Raw genomic sequence first — 17,890 nt, forward strand, 5'->3', positions numbered from 1 at the left:
CACCAAGTTGCCAAGTGCCCAAATTTTTGATCACATGACTATGGAGATGCTGCAATGGTTGTTAAGTGTGCAAAACATAAGTTGCTTTTTTCAATGCCGTTAACTTCAAATGGTTACTGAACAAATTGTTGTAAGTCGAGGACTACTACTTACCAAATCTGTGGATGATGCAAAGCTGTGGTAGAATCAATGCTCAACATTATTCAAAAAGATCTTGATAGACTGAAGCAAACCAAAAGCAATGGACATTAAACAGAGACGGGGAAGGTAACCTGTGGACCTTAGGAAGTTGTTGAACTACAGCAATCTGCAGTTTAAACTAGAATGGCTAATAATCTTGGATGTCCAAGTCCACATGGAGGCAGATTCAAGGTTCTTCACTTACAAAAAGGAAATTAAATGCAGTTATTTACTATTCAGTAGTGACCATCTAACCAGATCATAGCACATGTGAAAAGAATATTGGAATGGTTGCTGATCACAAGCCAAACATGAGTCAGCAGTCCACCACTGTAGCAGCACACTAAAAATAGAAGTAGATCTAGTTTCCCAATCAGTGAGAATATTTAATTCAATCGGGGATTTTCATAACCCAGTCAGCTATAAACTGCAGGAAGTCCTCGACTTAGGACCACAATGGGGACCAGAATGATTGTTGCTATGTCAAGTGAGTCATACCCAATTTTACCACCTTTTTTTTTTATCACGGTTAAGCGAATCACTGCAGTTGTGAAGTGTGTCACACAATTTTTAAGCAAATCCAGCTACCCCTACTGGCTTGCTTGTTGGGAAGGTTGCAATGATCTGGGACACTGCAGTTGTCCTAAATAGATACCAGTTGGCAAATGCCTGGAGTTTTTGATCATGTGGCTGTGGGGGTTTTGCAACTGTCATAAGTGCGAGGACCAGTCATAGGTCACTTTTTTCATTGCCTCTGTAACTTCAAACAGTCATTAAACAAATGGTTGTTAGGTCAAGGACTGCCTGCAATTGAATAGACTGAGTTTTGTGCTAGCTATGCAATTCCTCAATTTGTTTGTGTTGTATGAATGTAGGCAACTAAAGTTACAGAATTTATTATTTGTTCATTCAGCGAATTGCAAAAGTTTACAGAAGAGCAAGTCTTACTGTTGCTTACACCATCTGGAATGGGCGGTCAACTTCTCTATGATGAGGATATGTTGCTCATCACTTTGGGGGTAAAATGCATTTGAAATAACTTGAAGCAGATGAAAACAATTACTCAGGAAAAAAACTAATGCAGTATGTACTGATATAAAGCTTTATTGATTACCATTTAAAAAGTCAGTTACATTTAATAAGGCAAAGTCCCAGCTATAGAACAGCTTGCCTTTACAAATGAAAAATTATTTTTGCTTTTTTTTTTTACATTATTTTACACATTTTAGAACTAACATACTAATCAAAGTATATTAAGGTTAGTATTTTGCTGATACACTGGGGGAAGTATGTAATTGTACAAAATGGCATTTTATTTTCTTCCCTTTCATTTTATTCTAGCCAGAGATCCTCTTCATATAATAAAAGTATTCATGCGTACACAAACTCCTGTTTCTTCATATGACATACTTAAATACTACATTTTTTTATTTACAGATTTAAGGTTTTATGGGTTTTTTTAAAAGAAATAACGAGCTAACTATAAAATACTCTGCAGGCTTTACAAATTCATTCCTATTGTACAAAACTGTTATATGACTATAGTTTAAGAACATACAACTTAAATAACCAATTAACTATGCACATATTTGTATACATATAAAACACACTTAATACTGTTTAACAGTTCTCAATGTGTTGCCTTTTTTTACACAATTATTTTCCAAGGCTCAATCGTACAACTTTCATACTATTACTCAGCCATTTCATTTGTGAGTGTCTGTAGCAGCATTTCAATGGTACCAGAAAACCTGCACATATATTATTTAAAACAAACATTTTAGAAATGTTTTAAACATCATGTAGAAAAAGTAATGTATACTGCTTAAACTATTCAGCTAATTAACCAAAGTGACAACATTTCATACAACTATGTTTACATGTATGAATTCTATCCATTTTCAGAAAGCACATTATGTCAGCAAAGAGTTATCAATTAAAATTCAGCGAAGACAATCTTGACAAGTATATTATTTACACTTTGGGTGAAATGTCAGCTTTGTAGCAACTTCCAAAATGGGAAGTGAAAGCAACTAACCTTCTCAAATAAACACAGAGTACTGAAAAAGTGAAGCTTGGCTTAAATAGTATTTCTTAGCAAAAAAAAAAAAAAAAAAAATAAAGCCCACAGTGCAATTTTAGTAGGCACTTAACACAGAGCCCCACTTCGTACCACAAACTTCACGTGCCAGTTCTATTGCACTTTGCAGACAGTGAAATTGAACTGTGCATCTTTGCTTTATATTATAACAAGGGACTTCTTCATTACAAGATTTCTTTCTAGTGGGAAAAATGATCACCTTCAGCCATCTGAAGGTGAAGCGGATTGACAACTACATACAGAAACTGATACTATGTGCAGTTCACCAAATACAAAGATGGGTTGTATACTGTAAATCTAGCTCTTTGGAAAGAAGGTAAAATCCACCGGACTATTCTACAGAGAGAGCTAGAAGCTAGAATCAATCCACACGGCCTACTCTCCCTTTCTAAAGCAGCTGATATGCACAACTTTTTATTTTTTTAAAAAGGTTACTTAGAGGCTGCCCAGATACACTGTATTGACTGGGGTCACCACCTCTGCTTCACCTTGGATAGCAATATCTTTAAAGCCTATTCGTATTAAAAATTATTTGAGGCTTATTAATGTCCTCAGCAATAGGTGAATGCTCAAAAATGGAGCATAGATAAGAATTTAAATATTTCTAGATAACTTTGGAAGAAGTCTATTTCACATTTTTGCTTGTGTATCCCAAACATACTTCTCTGTAGTTACTCTTTGAATGAAAAAGTTGAATAGACATGTTTTACAGAAGGCACAGCTTGAAATCGTAAGGAAAAAAAATGCTATTTTTGGCTAAAACAGTTCTTTAGCCCTTTATGAAAATTATAGACACAGTAAACCAGAATAAAATAGACTTAGCCATTTCCTCCAATTCTCTGTGCGTTCTATTATAATTACTAAATCAGTAGCTGCCTGAATTTGAGGTTAAGGTAACTCTGATAAGAAAGTCTGCCATTCTGTGTTTGTACTATTTTATGAAGTATTTCCATATAAATATGAAATACTATAAATTCTAATCTTTGAAATGGAATAAGAGTTAGGAGATAAGAGGAGAGATAGTATGGAATGTCAGCAGGTATTCTGGTTTCACTTTTAAAAAGAAAATAAAAACAAAAATCAGCTGCATAAAAATCCATCCATCAAGGGAGGTACTTTTTCAAAGTCATAAGCATCAAAGAGGTCACTAATTCCTTCTTCCTCATCAAGCCCAAGCAGATAGTCTTCATGAAGTAAAGGTGGCAACAAGTTTACAAATGGGCCATCAAGACTTGAAGTAATTTGGTCCTCTGTTTGCTGCAAAAGGTTAGTGGTAGAAACTAACGGGGAGATGGTTGTGGCATTTTCTGAACAGTCAGGACCTCCTGAGTTATCAGAGTTCAGATCTATTATAAGTAAAAGAACAAAATATCAAAACTTGCATATAGAAACATTTCACAACTTTACTATGTATAAATGCTTTGCCTTCTACCCAACTTATTGTAAAGTTAACTATGCTACTAACGGTATGGAAAGAGACAGCAGCCCAACACCTCCCAGCTTCAGGAACTGCTTAAGTCCAGAAGACCAGTAGTTTTGTGACATAAACAGGATTTACACAATTAAGTGACAATGCTAATTACAAAGGTAGATTCTCTGGAATCATCTCTTCCATTCTGTGTAGTCCTGCTTAAGGAAGTCACTGTGTCTCTTTAATTCTTTAGCCATGAACAGCCATGACTACCAGACATGGACTTCAAAAATGCAGAACAATCACTAGATGGCAGGAAAAAGATAAATTGTACTTCTCTACCAGCCACTTGGAGCTTGGACCCTTATCTGACAACCCTAAGCAATATGCATATTTTATAGGTGTAAACTGTAAACCAAACTGAAATTCAAACATCTCATGTTTCTTTCTATATATTAAAGTACACACAGTATATATGTGCCACATATACAAGGAAACATATCCTTTATCAGAAATGTTATATGCATCTTTCTTAAGAGACACCAAATTTTTGAAACCTGGGAGAAATATGCACTGATATAGGAACCATGCTGATTTTACTTCGTTGAAGTTCTATTTAGAATTTATAAGTATTTATAAAACATCAGGATAAGTATTAATCACAAAATCTCAATCTTCCAGACATCCTCCTCCTGGATTTGAGGTTAAAAGAGAAAAACTAGAAAGAGGCTAGCTGAATGAGAAAGAAACTTTGTCTTTTAGTGTGTGCTTTACCAACATGAAGCAAACCACCAAATTTAGTTTGCCTTCCCCCTTTGGGGGAAATCAGAGTATTTGAAGGTATATTAAAAGAAATGAAGACATACTGGCCACTAGATAGCAATAGCAACAGCAATAGCACTTAAGATTTATATACTGCTTCACAGTGCCTTATAGCCCTTTGTTCTGACCTAGGCTTCTGGAGTCAGTAAAACACACGAGTAGTCCCAAAAACCTCTTTTATTCCAACAGCTGTGAATTCTGTTCATTCACAGATGAATCCCAAATAGTTGTCGAGAGTCCTTTGGGAAAAGGCTGATAATCACCCACCTTTATCTCCCTTGACACGCTGCCAAAGACCTAATTGGCAAAGCCACATGGAATCCAGAATCAAACAGAGCTTCAGACTTTAAACTGAACAATCATCTCCAAGCCCTACTCCCGAGTTATCCCTTTTGTTTTAACTGTTCTTGCCTTCTGGCAGCTCTGCACATGCATGCACTGGGAACAGGCTTCCCCTGTTCCTCTGCCTCGCTGAGGTCCAACTATGGAGGCTCCAGAAGCAGTACGTACTTCCCACGTGTCTCCAATACAAGAGCCCTTGTCCGAGTCTTCCCCAGACTCCAGGACTGGCCCATGTTCCTCCCCAACCTCCTCACTGTCTGACTCTGCTGCCAGGTCCGCAGGCCGCCAGCGGACCACAACACCCTCTCTAAGTGTTTTACAGAGTCAGCATATTGCCCCCAACAATCTTGAGTCCTCATTTTACCAACCTTAGAAGGATGGAAGGCTGAGTCAACCTTGAGCTGGTAAGAATCGAACTGCTGAACTGCTGGCAGTCAACAGAATTAGACTGCAATACTGCATTCTAACCATTATGACTCTTTGAGATACCCTCAAAACATACAATTAATTTCCTACAAGGAAAACCTGTGTAATTCATATAAAATGAAAAGCATTCAGTAAGTTCTAGCAGAATCTCATGGGAAGGAGGCTTTAGGCCTTTCACCCTCACTCACATATCCATCCACTGTCATTTACATAGCATATCCATCTGGGGAACAAAGGTTTCAGGAAAAGGAATGTCAAGCTTGGCTTTTGAAGAAGCAGTGCCTGCAGTGCATTGCTAGAAGTGCAGAGTGTGCCAAAACCCTGCTCCTTTTTCTTCAGTTGCCCAAAGGTAGCTTCTAGGCTATAGGAGAAAGTGATAGATGCTTCCTTCTCCTTTCTGGCCTCCCCAGAAAAGCTCTTCTGCTTTGGCCAGAGAGTAGTGACTTTGTAACTGATTGGATGCTTTAAGGCAGGGGTCACCAACCTTTCGGACCTCAGGGACCACTAAATTCAAAATTTAAAATCCTGCAGACCGCTAATATGATCTGCCTAATGACCGGCTGGGTGGGTATGGCTAGGTGGTCATGTGACTGGGTGGGCGTGGCCAACTCAATGTCACTCGCGTCAAGGGGCACCTCGCTGGCCTCTACTTGCCCCTCCCCTCCCAGCCATTCCTTGCTTCCCCACCCGGGCTCCTTAGGGCCCCAACAGGAAGCAGTTGTTGGAGCTAAGCAGCCACCATGAGAAAGAGTTGGCAAAACAGCTGGCTCAGTTCAAATTGGATCTGGCTGAGAAGGAGGCTCAGCAGAAGCACCTCACTGAGGACTACGAGCATAGGCTTTCCAAGCAGAGGAAAGACCTGCGACAGTGTAAGGTCAGGTACAGGTGCCTACAGGCTCAGTAGGCTGAGATGGTCAGCCAGTTCCAGGCCATGATGCAGTCCCACTGGAACAAGGCCCTCTGGCTCTTCACCACCAGTGGCACTTCCTTCCAGCCTTCGCCCAAAGCCCCACACCAGGAGGCTGAAGCAGACTTTCTGCCCCCCTCCGACCCACACAAGAAAACCCCAAAGCGGGAGACTCTCTGCAGGAACACAAACATTCATTGCACGTATCCGGCCCAGGGACCGTAGTTTGAGGACCCCTGATTTAGTGCAATATAAAAAATGCAAATAATCTTTCTGGGGACCACCAAAATTTTCTTGCGGACCACCAGTGGTCCACAGACCAGCAGTTCGTAACCGTTGCTTTAAGGCAAACATATTTGATATAGATAAATTCTGCCTCCTGTGATAAAATAGAAACTATTTTTTTTAATGTGACAATTTAACTTATACATTCCATGGCACACGTTAATTTTTAGATATTGCCAAAATTAAATTATTTGTCTGTAAAGCAGAAAACCTTAATTCACGCACTCCTTATTTAGTAATTACTCAGTTACTGATCGTTTGCAAATATGATGATCATAAAAAAATCTTTTTCCAACCAATGCACACATTTATGACCAAATTTTGTATGTCTGACAATGCAAGTCAGAGTGGGAGTAATACTGGTATTGTTGCAAACTAGGAATCGTTATAAACATCGTTATAAACACAAGTAAAATAGTAAAACATAATCTGTATTCAAGAATAATGAATTAGGAAAAAAAGTTCTTTAGTTTACTTTAAAGACTAGCATTTAAAATATACAACAGATTATACTTTGATTTTAAGCTCTGCATATATTTGGTTATTGCCTGTGTTCAGATTACTTTTGGAAATGTTTCTTGAGATATTTCCATTGTGATCCTGATCCTGAGTTTTTATTCGAGTGGAGTAGTCGGTTTCTTCTGGACACAAGTACACCTCAATAGGTCCTTGAGTACTACATAAGTGTATCAGCTTATTCTGCAACAAGAAAAAAATTCAGTTTTCTGCATCCCTTTTCTCAGTACTACAAATAACTACTGAACATTTTTCATTCTTAATATGCTGATCGCTCCCTCCCCCCCACCCCAAAAAAAAAAAACCGAATGAAAGCTGAAAGTTTGCAAAATGATAATAACTGGTCTAACAGAAGATATGAATCAGGGTGGGACAAGGTTGCATTCATGGGCCTTGTTGAGCCAATGAGGTAACCCTGTCTTCCTTAAAACAAAGTCTTGTCATGCTCCTTGTCAAGTTCTTGGCTAAACCACCTTCATAGAAAGTAAGTTGCTTTCAGGGTTTCTTTTCTGAGGTTTATTGAAAAAGGTATCATAGGTTATAGAAATCCAAACTATGGGATTGTCCTCATGCTACCTTCAATTTAACGTATAGAAATTGGAGTTTCCTAAAGTGGAGATTTTGTCAGTCTCTTACTTAGGGAACTTGTACAAACTGCTGAGAAAGCCGTTCTCTTAACTAATAAGCGGGGACAATGCGGTGAATAAAAAATACAAAACTTTCTCCATTTCTAAATCGATCAATACAAGGCCTTACATTCTCTTACAACTTTTGCAGTTGCTGGAAAAGATTTCTGTGCATCTGTTCCATGTGCATATAGCACATCTTCTTCCAAATAATGCAAGAATTAAAGAAAACAGCATGGCTGCTTTATTCTTAGAAGTGAGGGGACCTTAATGCTTTGTGAAATAAAGGAGATGCTTCATTTAAAGCTGCCCTTAAAAGATTTCACAGCCCAACTAATACTAAGCTTGGATGGCTTAGCTATGCTGACTGAGAAGATGCTCTGAACACAGCATGAGGGCTCAAGATGGTAAGGCGTGGGCCCAGATTCTCATGTCAGAGGCAGCCATTTAGCGAATGGAACTGATGATGGAAAGCTTCAAGGCTGAGAGAAGAAAAATCAAGTGCTTCAAAAAGGCAGAAGATGCAGAATTTAAACATTTGGGTGAACATACAGGTATAAAATAGGTTTCCAACGTGCTGCTAGACGCAGCACTTCTTTGAAGGTGTGGTTTCCTAATAAAACTACTTTTCTAACCTTCTCATGTTTGCTCAGGAATGTGGAACCGAGAGGGAATGTTCTTGCTATATCTAGCAGCACAGCGTGCATCTGACTTCTAAATACAATAGTTCCATCTCAAAGAATTTATAATCTACTGCATGTTGCAGGAAGGCAGAAAGAGAGAGAGAGAGAGAGATAAATGAGCAGCAGAGACTGCCAAAGAAAAAGTCAAATGGCAGTAGTGCTGCTAGCAATGAAAGGCATAGCTGTTTAACATGGATCACATGTGGCATAGACGTTACAGAGCTGGTCTTGGACTAGAGAGATCCAGTTTAAAATCCACCTCAGCCAGAAAACTCAGCTGGTAACCTTGGGCTCTGTATCATCTCTCAGGATTCCCTCCCCCTTCAAAGGATAGTTAAGGAGAAAGAAAAGAACATTAGTAACTGCGATTTGATGCAGAGTCAGTAGGAATCATAAGAAGGTAAGTCGGGATATAAAGAAGCCTGGTACTAGCTATAGAAAGAAGCCCAATTCCAGCTGTTTGAAAAGTAAAAATAATACAATGGGATAGTTGTAGATCAGCATTCTCGGGGAATGGAATATTCCATTCTTTCTGCCAAGAAAGTACCATGGAGGCCTCCATGCAATCCCCAGGAATGGAGTTCAAGTAGAGAGAAACTTTATTATTTAAAGTTAATTGGAAGACTATGAGTTCTATCTTTCATTTAGGCAATTGGGTAACTGATTTTGGTAGGTCAATCATTCTCTTAGCCCAAGCCACCTCACAGGGCTGTTATTGTGGGGAAAGTAGGAGAGAGTAGCATTAGATGTGTATGCTGCCTTGAGTTGAACAAAAATGAAGGCAGATAAAAATAAACAAAAATCAATCAATCAATAAGCAAAAACATAACAGAAAAAAATACTGTAAACAAAGTTACATAGAAGTTTTGAAAGTTTTTGTCACCCATAAAAACTTATTTCATTAAATCACTCCTACAAATAAACGTTAGTTTTAAAATGTAGAAAAGAAAAATGACCATGCTATGTAATAAAATAAGTTTTTACCTTTTCTGGGTCAAGCATTTCAAGTTTTGTTTCTGGAGGAGCTTTGACAAGTATGACAGTTTGGTCTTTAAGGCTCCTAATTTCTTGAATATCTTCATACCTAACATATGCTAATGTAAACAGTGTTAAAGAATTGCTGAGCAGCTGTTGAGAACTAGCAAACTAAAGTAGATATTTTAGTAGGCATTTTTATATTGTCTCCCCATTAACCTACCTTCATTAACTTGGGAAACTAATTTTTTTATTATTTTTAAAAAGATCATGAATGTGTAATAGAGATTATAATGAAGAGTGAACAAATTACAATCTAGAATCTCAATGCCAAGCTTAGTCACAAAAATGCAGGAGTGGTTTCTGGATTTGGGACAGCTTGAGAAGAGTCTTGGGCTCAAACGAAGCAATAGACTCTCTATTGATAGTCTTTTGAAAGACATTTTTGCTGATATTTTGCAATATTAAAATAGCCAAGGACAGGGCCCATGTGTACTATTGATCACTACTTAAGCACTTCCATGAAATATGCTGAATACCAGCCCTATAGCCTAGGCCAGTATATTTCAATTTAGATAATTTTAAGAAAGCACGACGGTTGAGGAATTCTAGACGTTGAAGTCCTCACGTCTTAGGGTTTTAAGGTTGAAAAACACTGGCTTTAACAAAAAGAAAAAAAAAATGAAGAGCTCTAATTATGTTTATTAAAGGAGTGTATCTTCATTCACTATAAAAGGATATTTCCGATCTTCAGAATCCTTTAGCAGCTTGAGGTCATGAGAGCAGCTTTGGATTAACTCATCCAGCTTCTTTTCTTCCTGGCTGAGTTCTGCTACCTCTTTTGACAAGCCTTGACAGTGTGCCAACATGCCCCCGAAATCAGATAGACTGCAGCCCCTTCAAAACAAATGAGCAAACAGTTCGTGGAACACATGGCAGACTTCCAATCTGAGGAAAGGTGTGTCTCATTCCTTAATCCAGCTGTTCCTTATTTTGGAAGAACTAATTCATTAATACGAAGAGCAGAAGAGGAACACTTGGGGTTGCACAGCATTCTTTGAAAATGAAATAAAAGGCCAATAAAGTACAACTTTACTTCCAACAAGGACATTATTAAAGACAAAAGAATCGATACAATATTTATATTTTATCAATGTAAAATTTATTACCTTTATAGTCTTTAGGGCATGAGTTCAGTTTATCTGAGGAACCATCTCACCCCAATGAGATTGGCCTATCCCACCTGCTCTGGCAGAAGAGGCATGCTGTGGATTTCTCTGTCCAAGAAATTGCAGCTGCAGATGAGGCTTTTCTGCCATGGATCACGCCCCCTGGAACATCATTGCCCCTGGAGATGAGATCTGCCCCCCAGCCTATTGGTCTTCCAAAAGGGCCTGAAAATCTAGCTCTGCCACCTGTCTTGAGCCCCTGATGGAAGCATCTCATTCTGGAGGTGACTACCATAGTAGATTAAAAAAAGATCCCACCTCCTCCCTATTTACATATTTTTCATTGTTATCCAGTTTGTTGTTAATTTTAACTTTCAATGCCCAATGTTTTTGATATTTTAACTTCCTAATTGTTTTATATTGTTATTTTATGTCATTGTAAGCTGCCCAAAGTTGCTCGATAGTGAGATGGGTATAGATGAGATAGTGAGATTTGCATATAAATTTAATCAATATATACAAACCTGTACAGAGTTACAGCTGGCTTGGTCTAGTGCAGTGATGTCTAACCTTTTTGCCATCGCGTGCCAAAAGTGAGGTGAACACGGAGGGGGGGAGGTTGCACGTGTGTGTGGCCACTCCCATAATTCAATGTGCTCTGTCCCCCCCGCGCATGCGCACGCAACCCCCCTGGGCTTCCCCTGCTTGTGGCACGTGATGGCACGGTGGGCCTGGTAGGCCCATTTTTTGCCCTCCCCAGGCTCCAGAGGCTTTCTTGGAGCCTGGGGAGGACGAAAACGGCCTCCCCACCCCTGGAGGTCCTCCGGAGGCCAGAAACAGCCCATTTGCCAACTTCCGGTGGGCCCAGAAGGCCCGAAAATCAGCTGGCGGAGCTGAGCTCGCATGCCCACTCATATGGCTCCGCGTGCCACCTGTGGCATACGTGCCATAGGTTCGCCATCACAGGTCTAGTGGTTAAGGCACCAGTATAGAAAGTGTGTGAGTTCTAGTCCAAACTTAGCCAATGAAAGCCAGATTTGTGAATTTGGCCAATCACTCTCTCTGAGCCCAACACACCTCACAAGGTTGTTGTGGGGAAAATAGGAGGAGAAAAAAGTATTAGGTACCTTTGTCTCCTTGAGTTATTGATACAAATGATAAAGGAAGAAAATAAATAAATAATACAATGGCTGGATTCATAAATTGTATCCAATCAAGCCTTCCTTGACCATGATTTGTTGAAGAAGCCAAAATGGGGGAGTACAGAACTTAAATCATCTAAAGCCATTAACCATGATTTACAAAGCATGAAGCTAGTATGAAAGCCAGTATGGTTCAGTGGTTAAGGTGCTGGTGAAGAAACCAGAAGACTATGAATTCTAGGCTTTCCTTAGTTATGGAAGCTGACTTGGATCAGACACCCTCTCTCAGCCCAACTCTTCTCAAAAGGTTGTTGTTGTGGGGAAAACAGAAGGCAAGAGTATTAGGCAAAGTATATTCACTATCTTGAGTTATATAGAGAAAAGGTGGGATTAAATATCTAATATCTAATAATATAGTTCACATGTAACACTAAGTTATAAACAAAGAGCCACATTATGGCTCAGCAGGATATCCAAGCCCAGCCCATGTATTAAGAGCAGGAACTATGAAGTAAATTTTGTGTTACATACAATGTATTCAGCAAAGGAACAACCTTGTGGGAATAATGTTAAATTGCTGGTGGATGTTGGTAAACATCTGAAGGGCCACAGGGAGAAAAATAGCAGAAAAATATGTGATAGTTTTTATACATGAAAAGGTTTCTTTCAATATGCCATTCTTAATCATGGAAGAGTTTAGTGCCTTAAACTATAATGCGTAACAACACATACAGAAAAGACTGTTCTGCCTTATATTTCTGCAACTTTGAATAAACCATCAACATATACATGAAACATTTCAGGCACGTTATTAAGTTCCTTAGTCTAGCACTCTGAGGAACATGGAACACCTTACAAAGCTTGTTAAGTGTAATAGATTGTGGGTCTCAAATTAAGTGTGTCTGTGGAAACTGTCACCTTCCCCATCCAATATGTTGGAATACCCTATAAAATGACTGGTGAGTTTAGTTTTTCTCTACCTTCTTAAAAACAACTCCCTGAATAATTCAAAATTAAGCTAAATGTAGTTTTATAGTCATAATTACAAAGTTGAAAACTAGTATCAGATAACTTTTTCTAGAATGCAAGAAAAATACAGAAATGTGATACGTACATCCACTGAATGTTGTTCTTGGATTTTTTCTTAATGAGATGAATGCCTTCCAGAACATTGGTAATATCATAAATCCTCCTTTTTTGTACCTTAAGTACCTCTGCTGCTTTGTTCAAATCTACCACACCATCAGGAGACTGGCTTAATAATTGAATAAACTTCTTTGTGAGAAGACCAAGTGATGTATCATACCGTGTCTTTTCTGAAGGAGATTTGGGAGCTGGAAATAAAAAGCATTTAATGCCAATTCAGAAATCTGGTATAATATTTTGCTAAAAAAAATTATAAGATACCATGTGAGTTGTATTAAAGAACACTCCTAGATAGTTTCACTTTAGCAGTATACAGGTAGTCCTCGACTTATGACCATAATTGAGCCCAAAATTTCTGTTGCTAAGCAAGACAGTTGTTAAGTGAAATTTGCTCCATTTCGCAACCTTTCTTGCCACATTTGTTAAGTGAATCTCTGCAGTTGTTAAGTTAGTAACACAGCTGTTAAATGAATCCGGCTTCCCCATTGACTTTGCTTGTCAGAAGGTTATAAAAGATGATCACATGACCCTGGGACATTGCAACTGTCATAAATATGAACCAGTTGCCAACTATCCGAATTTTCGTCATGTGACCATGGGGATGCTGCAACAGTTGTTCAATGTGACAAACAGTCGTAAGTACTTTTTTCAGTACCACTGTAATTTTGAATGGTCACTAAATGTATGGTTGTAAGTCAAGGATTACCTGTAATTAATTTGGTTGATGGCTAAAAGTTCAGGGTCTGTTAGGTCTTTGATCCTGCCTCTGCAAGCATAGTTAACTACTTTTCAATCACAAGGTTTAATTTATCCAGGAAGAACATGTAAGAGTCTAAATGCAGTTCATATAGCTATGCACAAATTTTCTTACTTTTTGGACTCTCTGGACTTCTTGTTGCAGCTCTACCTTTCCCCTTTGGAGTTCTCAATCCTTCAGGCAGAAATTGCTGTCCAGGTTCTTCTAGTTCCAATCTTCGTTTTGCCTATCAAAGAAGCAGAATTCAACAGAATTCAACCTTTCTCCCATAAAATTACCGTTAACTTTATAAGCTTACATGTATTTTTCATATCAGACAAAAGATCTCATTGCTTCTTCTTTTGGGTATGGAATAGGAAATCACAATTTAAAAATGCCTTCTAGTCTTATTGTGTTTTTTTAGAAGCCTGTTCCTTATTTCCTATCTGGACTTTTAACAAAGGTGTATAAATACAAAAACTCTATCATAGTATTGCTACCACACTTTCAAACAGGGTTACTTAATAAAAACTTGAATAAAATAATATGTTTTTTATAAATGCTCAAGTTGCTTCTACTGAATTCGGTGTTCATTTTTTATTTCTTGATATCCCCATATGGCTTTCTCTGCTGTGAGATAGTAGGCATTAATGTGACAGTTATAGATAAAGTTCTGTGGGCGCTGGATATAACCACCAATACTAGCGTTAATTCCAAATCTTAAAAAAGTGGTTTCTTTTTAAGCACCATTCTTAAATTCAAAAAGAATATCTATGTATATCATAAACATAATGGCAGTCTTATTGCAATCATTGCCCAATACAACATCGAGTTTTACAAGTAAAATTATAAACTCCAAGTGAGAATAGAAAAAGTTTTCCTAAAATGACTGTAGATAAAGATATATACTGTTATTCATTTATTCAATTATATGGCTGCACATATCAAATACATGACTCTGGGCAGTTAAAAATTAATAAAAACATATTAAGAAACAACCTGCTAAGGAAAAAGAAAGATTAGAAGCTAAAATATTTATGTGATCTTAGGAACCCCAAATCATGTAAACCAATCAGATAAAATACCATATCTATAAAATGTACTCCATAAATACTGTACTCCATAAAATGCTTCAAAAAGTATGATAATAGTATTTTAATACATCTGTATTTTAACATATCGTATTAATATTTAAAGTGCTAGACTATTTAGGCCTAAATTTTACCAAAACAGTTATCAAATTCTTTATTAAGATAACAAGTCAATGCCACAATCTAAATGCTTTCATCACAATGCTAATCAACTTCCATGAGATCTGTAATATAATAAAAATCCTAAAATATTTATCCAGATACGTTTGATGCACTGTAAGAGATCTCCACATTCGGCATGCTCTTAGGTAGAATGCTGATACTTGCCAGGTAATTTTTCAAATAGATATTTTACATGATTACCAATGTGGAGCATTTGAAGTTTTTTGCATCAAAGGTGCTAGCAAAGCTCTATTGGTAGCGAAAACACAATAAACTTACTATGAGAGATGGCAGCACAAAAGAACATGGACAAGGGTTTCTAGGGCCCATATCCACATGGACAGGGTGTTTCCTTATGAGGGAGCTTCTGAGATATTCCTTCAAGGATTGCTGATGGGAAATCATAAAAATGAATACTCTTCTATACTTTGAAAAAGTATGAGATACTGGGTTGCTTGCAGGATAAACACTAAGTAACACTTGCAAAACTTCTGCTTTGATCTTTTTGCCTGTCCATATTGATTACTTAAATCTTAATTCAGAGTCTTTCTTGTGTTGTTCTATTTTATTCTCAAGAGCATTGGGGGGGGGATTAGAATGGCTACACTGCTTCTGTGCATCTTCTGCAAGGCATAAAACATTGGGAGCTTTCCAACTTTTATTTGACTGAAAGATCATTCCAGTGTAATTAAAACAAGTCAAAGTGATCAACTTTCTGCCCATTGACAATGAAGGCATCATTATCTTGAATAAACTTTACATTGTGCTACCTAGACCAAAACAACTATGTTATAACAAGACAACTCTGATAGGACAGGCCTATCTACTCAATCCTACCTACTCAATGTTAGTACATTTTATTTTTCTGACTTCATAGACACATCCATGCAGTTTATTGGCAATAGCCAAAAGTTGTTTGACACTGTCTTCTTCTGAGATGTTTTTCAACTTCCCAGTCTGAACTATAGCCCTGGGTTTCCCTGGAGGTATTCTATCCGAGTACTAACCAAGCCTAATCTTATTTAGTTTATCAGCACAGACAAGATCAGCCACATATTGCAAACTTTGAGATGTACACAGTAGATATAAATATAATATTGATATAAAAATAATATTAATACATAATGTTACATTGACTAGTAAGAAGACACTTGGTCTATACTAGGCCATATATTATTTTAAAAGGATACACTAAAGATGTGACCAAGAGAATACTAAATATTGATAGCCAAAAATTAAACCATGTTTAACAGTAAAATATGCTAGATTTTAATTTATCGTAAATGTATTATCTCAAATATCTTCATGTGTCTTATAATAAAGACACTGTGATTTTGTGAACATGTATACCCAGAACAAACACATGCACAAAAAAAATTTGGCACCAGAATTGCTAAATCAACATATTTCTAAGAAATGGACGTTGACTCACCTGAACGTTCCTTTTCAGCTCGCTGCTCCGACAATCCACATAGGATTTTACCAGCAATCTGACTGTGCTACATTCAGGGATCAGGGCAGACGCCAAGCCCAGTCCAAGAGATTCTTTCGTGGTACTGGACAAAGGTCATTCCGTCGTGGAAAGTGACTCCCAGCCACAATCCCCAATTGGTGGCCGTCTGCAACACTTTTACCGCCAATGGGACTCCGAATCAGCGGATGCTTGGATTCGACGAACAGTACAGAGGATATGGAGAGGGATATTAAATCTCAAACCATTAAATCAATTTATATTGTACAGGTGATTCAGGATGCAATCGCTAAAGTCAATTCTAGCATTAGTTCGACAGGGCGACCTGCTACAGTCGGTGGACTTAAAGGAGGATTCTAGAGTTAATCCGAACTGTACTGTTCGTCGAATCCAAGCATCCGCTGATTTGGAGTCCCATTGGCGGTAAAAGTGTTGCAGACGGCCGCCAATTGAGGATTGTGGCTGGGAGTCACTTTCCACGACAGAATGACCTTTGTCCAGTACCACAAAAGAATCTCTTGGACTGGGCTTGGCGTCTGCCCCGATCCCTGAATGTTGCATGGTCAGATTGCTGGTAAAATCCTATGTGGATTGTCGGAGCAGCGAAGCTGGAAAATACCCTATTAACTCAGCTATTTGCAGCAGGAGCATTGCTTGATACATTACCAAAAACTTTTATAGTTGCTTAACTTTTAGATCTTTGGCTGTCAAATGTTTTTTCACAAGATAGAACTCCAATCTGGCTACTATGCTTTGTTTTAAAAATCAAACTAATTCTGTAAAACATGTAAGTCCTGAATTTCTTTGCCTGGAATATTGTTCTTAGACATCTGGTTAAAACAAAGACAGATTATAGGTTTACAAGACTTATTGACTGACAACCCACTGCTAGGCTACACCAAATAATTGCTAGATGCAACATAAAAGGTCTATGAATATTCTAATGGATGACAGGTTTCAATGTCAAATATTCTGACCTAATCACATCCCTTAAAATTCCTTTTTGTAGAGTTATTTACAAATAATGGTGAAATCTTTTATTCAAGCATACTCAAGCAATGACATATGTTGCGAGAGTATTAAAACAGTACAGTTAAGACAGCAAACTAAAAATGCTTCACTGAATCCCTTTCAAGGAGGCCCAACTATACATCTAAAACAAAGTCTGTGTAGAAATGGAAAACATACCAACAGTCATCCGGAAAACATGATCATGCTAAGCACTTCAAAAATGCAAGTTCAAACTCAGTTTCCCCACTAATCAACTTGTCAGTAAACATCTTTCCGGTATATACCCACTGATACATTGGTTTAATTATTTCATAAGTAGAAAAATGTTTACTATTTGTAAATTTCAGAAGACTTTACCCACAGACAATTCTAAATATGCTATATAACCAATTTGTTTTTGCTCAGATATGTGCATTACTATTATCCTTTAATTATAATAGAATTCTACTTCTTTCAAACAAAGCTACAATTTCTGCTTCTTCCAGAATTGATGCAAGACTTTGAGCTTTTTTGTTAGTTTGCAGTTCCGGTGATATTTCAGGGTGGGAATGATGGAAAGCAATGGAAGAATTTCAGTTTTTGAATATAGTGTTTTCTATGTGCTTTTAAAATTCACAAAGTTTAACTTCAGAACTGTTGTAGTCTGCTCTGAGAGGTGTATGCAGCTTTTATAATGACTCATCACTTT

At 37.8% G+C, this 17,890-nt stretch overlaps 1 protein-coding gene across 1 annotated transcript in view; it reads right to left on the bottom strand.

Annotated features, from left to right (window-relative positions):
• Window positions 1-3,287: 3,287 nt before the first annotated feature.
• The window catches only part of E2F3 (E2F transcription factor 3), a 31,706-nt gene continuing 17,103 nt past the window's right edge, over window positions 3,288-17,890 (bottom strand). Inside the window, exons 2-7 of the mRNA XM_070942476.1 lie at window positions 13,603-13,714; window positions 12,700-12,901; window positions 10,016-10,171; window positions 9,284-9,398; window positions 7,038-7,173; window positions 3,288-3,627 (exon numbers count right to left, since the gene is read on the bottom strand). Of these exons, the coding sequence (XP_070798577.1) occupies window positions 3,362-3,627; window positions 7,038-7,173; window positions 9,284-9,398; window positions 10,016-10,171; window positions 12,700-12,901; window positions 13,603-13,714 (987 nt within the window). The 3' untranslated portion in view covers window positions 3,288-3,361. The remainder of the gene's footprint in view (window positions 3,628-7,037; window positions 7,174-9,283; window positions 9,399-10,015; window positions 10,172-12,699; window positions 12,902-13,602; window positions 13,715-17,890) is intronic.

Source organism: Pituophis catenifer, unplaced genomic scaffold, assembly GCF_029215685.1.
Source record: "Pituophis catenifer annectens isolate HBS135680 unplaced genomic scaffold, rPitCat1.0.hap2 SCAF_3, whole genome shotgun sequence".
NCBI lineage: Eukaryota > Metazoa > Chordata > Lepidosauria > Squamata > Colubridae > Pituophis > Pituophis catenifer.